Here is a 10,617-nt window from a genome sequence, read left to right as displayed (position 1 = left end):
CAATGAAATATGAGTAGTCAATTCCTAGGAAACCTCTACACCTGTATATGTACGTATAATTCTTTATTCACAAGATAGAAGTAGATGGGTTCACGTCAGAAACTTTAAGTAAATATTAATAAAACAGGAACACATAGAGCAGCATTTACTTAACCAATTTACTTAGCCAGTATGCCATTCGCAGGTATTTTTAAACAGGAGCCCTGGTGATAACTGTTCTGTTATACTTTAATTTGCTAAAGCTAAATACAACGTCTTGGATGCCTTGGTCTGATTATTGCTTTTGTTTCTTCTGAACGGCCAGTTTCCTGTTCTTTTGAGAAAGCCTAAAATCACCTGTCTAAAGCAAAATCAGACTCCTACCCTCTTCCCTTTTTTAAGCAAGGCCTCCCCCGTGGGTCTTCATTTTGAAACAGTCTTTTTTATCTCTGCAACATATCATTGGATAATAACTTTCCTTAATCAAAAGCTAGAACTAGAGCAATGTGGAAGGTAAGCTGTAGATTAGGTGACAGCGGTACTGAATGGTCAGGTTCACAGAGAAAGAAGGGTCGGGGTGCTCCCAGCATTCCATGATGAGGCCTCAAAAATAGCCAAAGAACAAACTATCCATTGTTAGAATTTCAAAAACAAAATATCCTTATTTTAAGATCTTCCTAAATATATCTGCTTGGAGAAGGAAATGGCAACCCACTCCAGTGTTCTTGCCTGGAGAATCCCAGGGACGGGGGAGCCTGGTGGGCTGCTGTCTCTGGGGTCGCACAGAGTCAGACACGACTGAAGTGACTTAGCAGCAAATATATCTGCTTAGACTCTCTTTACCAGCTGTTGAATTCTGACAAATAAAATATAACAATTAAAGAAGTCTCTTGCAGTACCACTTTGGCACAAAATAATTTTTTCTTACAGCAGATTACAGAGACGTTTATTTTTTTTTTTTTTTTTTGTGAAATATGTATGGAACTCAGGCAAGGAAACATAGGTGATTAAAAAGAGTGGCTACTACTATTGACTAGGAGATTAAAAAAATAGTCTTTACAGATGACAGATATTCTGTCCTAAATTACTGCTTCCAGTAATTTACAGAGACGTTTAATAATAGGTATAATAGGTATGACTTGATTTGTAATTAACATTTGTATTTTGTTTCTGAAAGTATAGGAAAGCATCAGCATCAACTCACATTTTAAGAAGTGAATTCTTTCAAATGTGTTTTAAATAAATGAGTGAAAATAAGAACAGTTTAATACTGTGTAGAATATGTCCCTTTAGAAAGCACAGGATTTCTCAACCTCTCAGCACTTTGGATATTCTGGGCTGAATGTTCTTTGTTGTCAGGGTCTGTCCTGTGCATTGTAGGATGTTTAGCAGCATCCCTGGTCTCTGCCCAATAAATAGTGCAAACACACCTTAGCCCTTCATGTCCTAGCCCCTGCTTGTGAGAAACAGCATTGTCTCTGGACACTACTAAATGTTCCCTGAGGTGTAAAACCACCGGTTCAAAACAGCTATTTTTGTCAATTCCAGAAAATAAAACAGAGATGAGTCAATATGAATTGCTTTGTGTGTGCGTGCTAAGTCGCTTCAATTGTGTCTGACTCTTTATGACCCTATGGACTATAGCCCACCAGGCTCCTCTATCCTTGGGATTCTCCAGTGAATTGCTTTAAAGCTCATTAAATTTTTCAGGAAAAACAAATGAGCAGTCAAAAGTATCAGGAAGACTAAAATAATGAAGATGAAATTTATAATGTTCATTCATACATAAGTCATGTAATTATACAGTCCAGAAAAATTTTGAACATTTACTTTTTATCTTTCATGGCAATCCTGAAAAGCAGCTAAAATATTTAGAAACTTTTCTAGTTAAACTATCTCATTCTACAGAGGGGAAAAGAGTATTACTTTACCAAGTTAGAGGTAACTTTTCAACCAAGAATTAGTCACCTTGGGCTGAGTGAAGGTCAGTGGACAAGGCTGTCTTTGAGCAGGTAGAGTCAGTGCAGGTACACAGAGGATGAACCTACGGTACAAGGCTCCCCAGACACAGCCCTGAGATGTGTCCATCAGCTGGATTTTGCTCAGATGAAGTGCTGCCATGATTCCCAGCAGTACTGCACCTCGGGGACCACCATGTTTCTCTTTGAGCTGCTGCCCTCTCCAGCCAACACTGCTACACAGGAATGGAAACAAAAGACTCAAAAAAGAGGCCAGAGTCTGTTTCACTTGGCTGATGCAAAAAGTAGGCTCCATACAGGATGCTCATTATCATTAATAAATACATTGTTGTTGAAAACATGTTATTAAAATAATTCAATTTAAAATGCATTTTTAAAGTACGGTGGCTTTTTAAAGTACAGTGCTATCTTGGAAATCACATTTTAAAATATGACAGTATCATGTATCTATATTGATGTTAGTGTCTTTGATTGTATTTATTTTATCATGGAATCAAAGAGCATAAGGGTTTCTTGGACACCCCCTCCTCTTTTCTTGGTTTGCGTACTTCCACTCCACCAAGCTGCCTGAACCTAGGAGACACCAGTGCTCCTCTCAAGGATCTAAATCATCTGAAGCAGTGATTCTGAGCCTGAATGCCATTATTTCTGTAGAAGCACAGCAGAATCTCTGCAAAGAGTGATTTTTTGGGAAAATATATTTAAATTTTAATTAAATGACTATAATTTTTATAATATAAACTATAGAAATAGAGTGCCAGTAAATGGGGTGGTAATTGGAGGGGAGCATAAAGTCCAAGGACAGATTTGTTGAGTGAGTGACTTTTTTTAACATGAGAGATATGTAATATTTTACATACTGGTAAAAATGTAAAAGATGCTGGTGTTTTGAGAAAAAGTACAGAAACATTACTGAGCAAGGCTGCCACAGGCTGTGCAGCATCCTTCCTGTCAATGTGATGGGAGTGATGCCCCCGGAGCTGTGCAGTGTGGTTGCCTTTACAGAGGACACACATGTTAGGTAATAGAAAAAGCCAACTCTGCTGTTAAATGGCTGGTTTCATGCAGCTCAGGATAAAGTTTCAGTTAACTGTCAGATTTAGGAAGCACAGCACCTAAGGTAACTGGGTTAGAAGTGAAAATGATGTGCCATGGGATGGTGGCTTTCACATTTTTTGGCTTGTTGACCCCTTAAAAGAATTTTGAAACAGTTTGTATCCCCTTGTATAATTTTATAGTGATACCTACAACTATTTTCTATAATTTTAAATAGTTGCAATGGATATATTTTCTGGCATGTGAGGTAGTATACATTTACTGTATTTTCATAAACATGTAAAGACTTAGAGCTATAAATTAATTTGTGGGAAATATGTGCCATGACATCTAATTGACACAGTCATTTCTTAACTGTCAAACAATCTATCAAATCAAACTTTTTGTAAGAGAAAGTAAGACTTCATTCATTTTTGGCTTGATTCTCCCTGGGTATGTACCATAAGAAGATCTGAAATAGATTGGAGAAATAGATTGGAGAAAAAAATATCTTTCTCTCATAAGGTAGGAGAAGGAAAAATCATTTTTAGAAAAGTGCTCATATGGAAGCTGGGATGTAGAAACCAATTTTCTTAAAGATGTAAATGCTTATCTGCCCCATGGAGTCTTAAATTACCCCAAAGGGTAAGTGTATGCCAGCTCTAAGACCTCTGCTTAGTTCACACAGATGATTCCCAGAGTCGTGCCAGTGAAGGCATTGGTTTCAAATAATGTCAGAGGGAAATGAATTTGTCTCATGAAATGTGAGAATGATGGGGAAAATCTTTTCTTAATCTTTCTAAAATATAATTTTTAAAATATTTACGCAACTGAGTTAATTCCTATTATAGCCATTCTGTTATTTCACTTACATTCCTAGAATTTTGTATATTCAAGTGGCCACAAAGTAGTATCTTCTCATTGACAAAAGAAGGGATGACCTTACATTTGGCACAGAAGGTATATACCATTTCACCTGGCTGTGTGTCAGTCTAAACTCTTCATCATTAGGGTCCTTAAGTTCCAGAGAAGACAGGGAGCTTCTATGAAAGCTTTTTATATTCTGGATCCAAAGTAGTCCCCACAATTGACTGTCTCTAAGAATCTGAATTTCAGGGCACAAAAAGTATCAAAATTTTATTCTGGAACATTCCAGAACAAAATTTTATGTACTAAATAACCAATTATAATGTGTTACCAATATCTATTTGTACCTTATTTAATTAATCACATAAAATTTTATTTTGTATTTACTGGTCTGAGCCAGATAGTAAAATTAGAACATCACTAGTACTAAAGTGGTCAGGAATGTAGTTTCAGTATTTAAATGAGTTATTTAGCAAAGCATCCCAAGGACACAAGCCCTAAATTCACCTAGTTTACTGAAAAATTAAAAAATTTAAATAGACCTAACAAAAAGTCTATTGAGTAGATCATAAAATTTTTTATTAAAAATTCAAAGTATTTATTATCTTGACATCATGCTTAAATAAGGAGAAAATATAAGTAATATTGGGCAATGGTCAAATGCAAACTTAAAGTAAAAAGTCAGCTTTAAATGATTTTGTACAGAGTGTTTTGTTTTTATGGAAGAGTGTACTTTTGTTACCTTGGGAAATAATTCTGAATATTGATGAATATCCTTTGGAAATAAGACTATGAAATAAGAACATTATGGTAAAATTTCAGTTCACCTATCCAGTTTCTCCCTCACCCCCATACCACAACGCTTGCCCTCTCTCAGTGCAGACACACAGTTCTCATATCAGCACCTAAACTACGTAAATGAAACTGGCGGTTTTGGTAGAGAATACCTAGTAATTTGGAGAAGGAATTCATCGGGTACTTAAAAAGGCATAAACTTAATACTACTGAGGAAGTACATTTATGGTCACTTAATATGATACTAGTAAGTTACGTATAATCTGGTAAATTGTTGCACTGTAACTCAGTATTTTTTTCTTCACAGGGCTTCACTACTTCAGAAATGTTGTCCTAGTGGGATCTCTGCAAGATCGCTATGTTCCTTATCATTCTGCCCGCATTGAAATGTGCAAGACAGCTTTGAAGGACAAACAGTCAGGTAACGAAGTAAATTAGAAATATTTAAGAGAGTTCTGTCTACCTATGAGTCTCTCCCAAATTTTTCTTGCATTCGTGTTCTCTCTCCTTTCTCTTGTCCTTGCTTTCCTCTGACTTCCTTTTCCACCTGCTGATAGTAACAGCTATCCTTTCTCCATTTTCCTTCATCTGTTTTCTTCTACCATGTAAGATGTTTTGGCCAGTGAAACTGTAGTTGTTCTTTTGAAATCCCTTTTTCATATAATTACAAATAGTTCTCCATTTTACTGCTTCAGAAGTAATTTGTGCTTCAGTTTCCTCTGGTTTCTTGGGATTGGTGGTTGCAGTAAAGGTCATGCTGCATGTTTGGCAATACTTTACTTTTAGTCAAAGAGTAAAGTAACTATACTTGTTGGCAGCAAGCAGACTAGTCAAGAAAAAAAGAGAGGACCAAAATAAAATGAGAAATGAAAGTGGAATAGTTACAACATCTGACACCACAGAAATACAAAGATCCTAAGAGACTGTGAACAATCATACACCAATAAAATGAACAACCTAAAAGAAATTGATACATTTCTAGAAATGTAAAATCTCCACAGACTGAAACAGGAAGAAATAGAAAATATGAACATAATTACCAGCAGTGGAATTTAATCAGAAGAAAAAAAAAACCCTCCCAACAAATAAAAGTACAGGATCACACAGATTCATTGGTGAATTCGACCAAAAGTTTGAATAGAGGTAATAGCTATCCTCAAACTATTCTAAAAATTGAATGTGAAGAAAGATTTACATTATTCTACAAAGCCAGCATCACCCTGATACCAAAACTGGACAAAGGCACCACAAAAAAGGAAAATTACAAGCCAGTATCATTGATGAACATACAAGCAAAAATCCTCAACAAAATATTAGCAAACCAAATTCAACAATGTATTAAAGGGATCACACATCAAAAGTGGGACTTATTCTAGGGATGCAAGGATAGTTCATTATCTGCAAATTAATTGATGTGATACATCACATTAACAAATGATAAAAAACACATGATCATCTCAATTGATGCTGAAAAGTGTGACAAAATTCACCGTCCATTCATGATGAAAACTCGTCACAGTGAGTATAAAGAGAATATATCAACATAATTTATGGGAAACAAAACCCAAAGCTAACTTCATATTCAATGGTGAAAGCTAAAAGTATTTCCTCTAAGATCAGGAATAAATCCACTCTTACCACTTTTATTCAAATAGTATTGAAAGTCGAGAAAACTAAGATCATGGACTCTGGTCCCAGCACTTCATGGCAAATAGATGCGGAAACAATGGAAACACTGACAGACTTTATTTTCTTGGGCTTCCAAATCACTACAGCCATGAAATTAAAAGACGCTTGCTCCTTGGAAGAAAACCTATGACACACCTAGACAGCACATTTAAAAAGTAGAGATATTACTTTACTGACAAAGAGTCGGACATGACTGAGCAACTGAAAAACAACAACTCACAGCAATCAGAAAAAGAAATAAAAGTCATCCAAACTAGAAGAGAAGAAGTAAAACTGTTATTGTTTGCAGATGTCATGATACTATTTGCTTTTCTATACACTGATAATGAACTGTAAGAAAGAGAAAGCAAGAAAACAGTCCTGTTTGAAATTGCATCAAAAACAAAATCCCTAGGAATAAACTTAACCAATGAGATGAAAGGCCCCTGTATTCGAAGCTATGGTTTTTCATATATGGATGTGAGAGTTGGGCCATAAAGAAGGCTGAGTGCTGAAGAATTGATGCTTTTGAACTGTGGGGTTGGAGACGATTCTTGAGAGTCCCTTGGACTACAAGGAGATCAAACCAGTCAATCCTAAAGGACATCAATCCTGAATATTCTTTGTAGGGACTGATGTTGAGGCTGAAGCTCCCAGACTTTGGCCACCTGATGCAAAGAGCCAACTCACTGGGAAAGACCCTGATGCTGGGAAAGATTGAAGGCAGAGAAGAGGATGACAGAGGACGAGATGGTTGGATGACATTACCAACTCAATGAACATGAGTTTGAGAAAGCTCCAGGAGATGATGAAGGACAGAGAAGCCTGGCATGTTGTAGTGCATGGAGTCACAAAGAGTTGGACATGACTGAGTGACTGAAAAACAAAACTCATAGCAATTAGACAGAAAAAGAAATAAAAGTCATCCAAACTAGAAGAGAAGAAGTAAAACTGTTACTGTTTGCAGATGTCATGATACTATTTGCTTTTCTATACACTGATAGTGAACTGTAAGAAAGAGAAAGCAACAGTCCTGTTTGAAATTGCATCAAAAACAAAATCCCTAGGAATAAACTTAACCAATGAGATGAAAGACCTATATTCTGAAAACTATGAAATGCTGATGAAGGAAGTTGAAGATGATAGAAAGAAATGGAAAGATATCCATGGATTGGAAGAATTAACACTGTTAAAATGTCTATACTCCCCCAGGCAATTTATAGGTTCAAAATGATCCTCATCAACATACCAGTGGCATTTTTCACAGAACTAGAACAAATAATCCTAAAATTTATACACAACCAAAAAAGATCCCAGATAACCAAAGCAGTCTCGAGGAAAAAGCAAAGCTGGACAGTCACACTCCCTGACTTCAGACTATGCTATAAAACTACAGTAATCAAAACACCACGGTGCTGGCAAAAAACAGCCACAGAGATCAATGGAACAGAATAGAGTCCCCAGACATAAACCCATATACCTATGGTCAGTTAATCTGTGACAAAAGAGGCAAAGACATACAATGGGGAAAAGATCGTCTCTTCAATAAGTGGTACTGGAAAAACTGGGCAGCTACATGTAAAAAGATGAAAATAGAACATTTTCTCACAACATATAAAAAATTAAACTCAAAATGGGTTAAAGATATAAGATCAGAAACCATAAAAGTCCTATAAGAAAACATAGGCAAAAAAAAAAAAAGAACACTCTTTGACACAAGTCATAGCAGTATTTGCATCTGTCACCTCTCAATGGGCTTCCCAACTGGTGTTAGTGGTAAAGAACCCACAAAAGCAAAAATAAATGAGACCTAAATAAAACTTTCAGTGTTAATGCTCATGCACAGCAAAGGAAACCATCAAAAAACAAAAAGACCACCTGCTGAATGGGAGAAAATACTCGCAAATGATATGACCAGTAAACCAAATTATATAAACAGTTCATACAACTCAACATCAAAAACAAAAACAAACTGATTATAAAATGGGCAGAATACTTGAACAGACATTTCTCCAAAGAAAACATACAGATGGCCAACAGGTACATGAAAAGCCACTCAGCATTGCTAATCATCAGGGAAATGCAAATCAAGATCACCATGACAAATGTTGGTGAGAATGTGAGAAAAGGGAACCCCCAGTGGTCATGTATGGATGTGAGAGTTGGACTGTGAAGAAGGCTGAGCGCCAAAGAATTGATGCTTTTGAACTGTGGTGTTGCAGAAGACTCTTGAGAGTCCCTTGGACTGCAGGGAGATCCAACCAATCCATTCTGAAGATCAGCCCTGGGATTTCTTTGGAGGGAATGATGCTGAAGCTGAAACTCCAGTACTTCGGCCACCTCATGCGAAGAGTCGACTCATTGGCAAAGACTGATGCTGGGAGGGATTGGGGGCAGGAGAAGAGGGGATGACAGAAGATGAGATGGCTGGATGGCATCACTGACTCGATGGATGTGAGTCTGAGTGGACTCCGGGAATTGTTGATGGACAGGGAGGCCTGGCGTGCTGCGATTCATGGGGTCACAGAGTTGGACATGACTGAGCAACTGAACTGAACTCAACTGTACATTTGTAGTGGGAATGTAAACTGGTTCAGCCATTGTGGCAAACAATATGGAGTTTCTTCAAAAAATTAAAAATAGAACTACCATATGATCCAGTAATTCCACTTCTGGGTATATTGCCAAAGAGAAAGAAAACGCGGATTCCAAAAGATACATGCACCCGATACTCATAGCAGCATTGTTTATAGTAGTCAAGATATGGAAGCAACATGTGTCCATTAATAGATGAATCAATAAAGAAGATGTGATACATATATATGATGGAATATTACTCAGCCACTTAAAAGAATGGAATATTACCATTTGTATGCTTAGTGAAATAAGTCAGAGAAAGATAAATGTACAACGTGTTATCACTTATATGTGGAATCTAAAAAATAAAGCAAATGATTAAATATAACAAGAAACAAATTCACAGCTACAAAGAACAAACTAGTGATTACCACTGGGGAGAAGGATGGGCAAGACATGGGTAGATACAAACTACTATGTGTAAAACAAACTATAAGAATATACATGCATGCTAAGTTGCTTCAGTTGTGTCTAAGGATTCTTAGCGACCCTATGGACTCTACCCTACCAGGCTCCTCTGTCCATGGGGTTTTCCAGGCAAAACTACTGGGTTGCCATGCCCTTCTCCAGGGGATCTTCCCAACTCAGGGATCGAACCCATGTATCTTATGTCTCCTGCATTGGCAGGGGGCTTCTTGACCACTGATACTACCTGAGAAGACACAAGAATATACATTACAGGGAATGTAGCCAATATTTTATAGTAACTTTAAATGGAGTATAAGCTATGAAAATATAGAATCAATGTATACCTGAAACTCAGAAGAAATGGAGTAGCCATCATGGTCTACAAAAGAGTCCGAAATGCAGTACTTGGATGCAATCTCAAAAACAACAGAATGATCTCTGTTCGTTTCCAAGGCAAACCATTCAATATCACAGTAATCCAAGTCTATGCTCCAACCAGTAACGCTGAAGAAGCTGAAGTTGAACAGTTCTATGAAGACCTACAAGACCTCTTAGAACTAACACCCAAAAAAGATGTCCTTTTCATTATAGGGGACTGGAATGCAAAAGTAGGAAGTCAAGAAACACATGGAGTAACAGGCAAATTTGGCCTTGGAATACACAGTGAAGCAGGGCAAAGACAATAGAGTTTTGCTAAGAAAATGCACTGGTCATAACAAACACCCTCTTCTAACAACACAAGAGAAGACTCTATACATGGACATCACCAGATGGTCAACACTGAAATCAGATTGATTATGTTCTTTGCAGCCAAAGATGGAGAAGCTCTATACAGTCAGCAAAAACAAGACAGGGAGCTGACTGTGGCTCAGACCATGAACTCCTTATTGCCAAATTCAGACTGATATTGAAGAAAGTAGGGAAAACCACTAGACCATTCAGGTATGACCTAAATCAAATCCCTTATGATTATACAGTGGAAGTGAGAAATAGATTTAAGGGCCTATATCTGATAGATAGAGTGCGTAATGAACTATGGAATGAGGTTCATGACATTGTACAGGAGACAGGGATCAAGACCATCCCCATGGAAAAGAAATGCAAAAAAGCAAAATGGCTGTCTGGGGAGGCCTTACAAATAGCTGTGAAAAGAAGAGAAGTGAACAGCAAAGGAGAAAAGGAAAGATAGAAACATCTGAATGCAGAGTTCCAAAGAATAGAAAGAAGAGATAAGAAAGCCTTCTTTAGC

General features: G+C 37.1%; 1 protein-coding gene across 3 annotated transcripts in view; it reads left to right on the top strand.

The window, feature by feature from the left end:
- FAM135A (family with sequence similarity 135, member A) overlaps positions 1-10,617 on the top strand; it is a 153,737-nt gene that overhangs the window by 139,344 nt on the left and 3,776 nt on the right. For all 3 annotated transcript variants that reach the window (XM_010848500.1, XM_010848498.1, XM_010848499.1), the window contains one exon: positions 4,963-5,076. In XM_010848500.1, coding sequence (XP_010846802.1) covers positions 4,963-5,076 — 114 coding nt within the window. The remainder of the gene's footprint in view (positions 1-4,962; positions 5,077-10,617) is intronic.

The sequence above is a fragment of the Bison bison genome, unplaced genomic scaffold (assembly GCF_000754665.1).
Source record: "Bison bison bison isolate TAMUID 2011002044 unplaced genomic scaffold, Bison_UMD1.0 scf7180017864268, whole genome shotgun sequence".
In the NCBI taxonomy this organism is placed as follows: domain Eukaryota; kingdom Metazoa; phylum Chordata; class Mammalia; order Artiodactyla; family Bovidae; genus Bison; species Bison bison.
The sequence above is the reverse complement of the archived record's forward strand: the minus strand, read 5'-3'. Positions and strand labels throughout refer to the sequence as shown.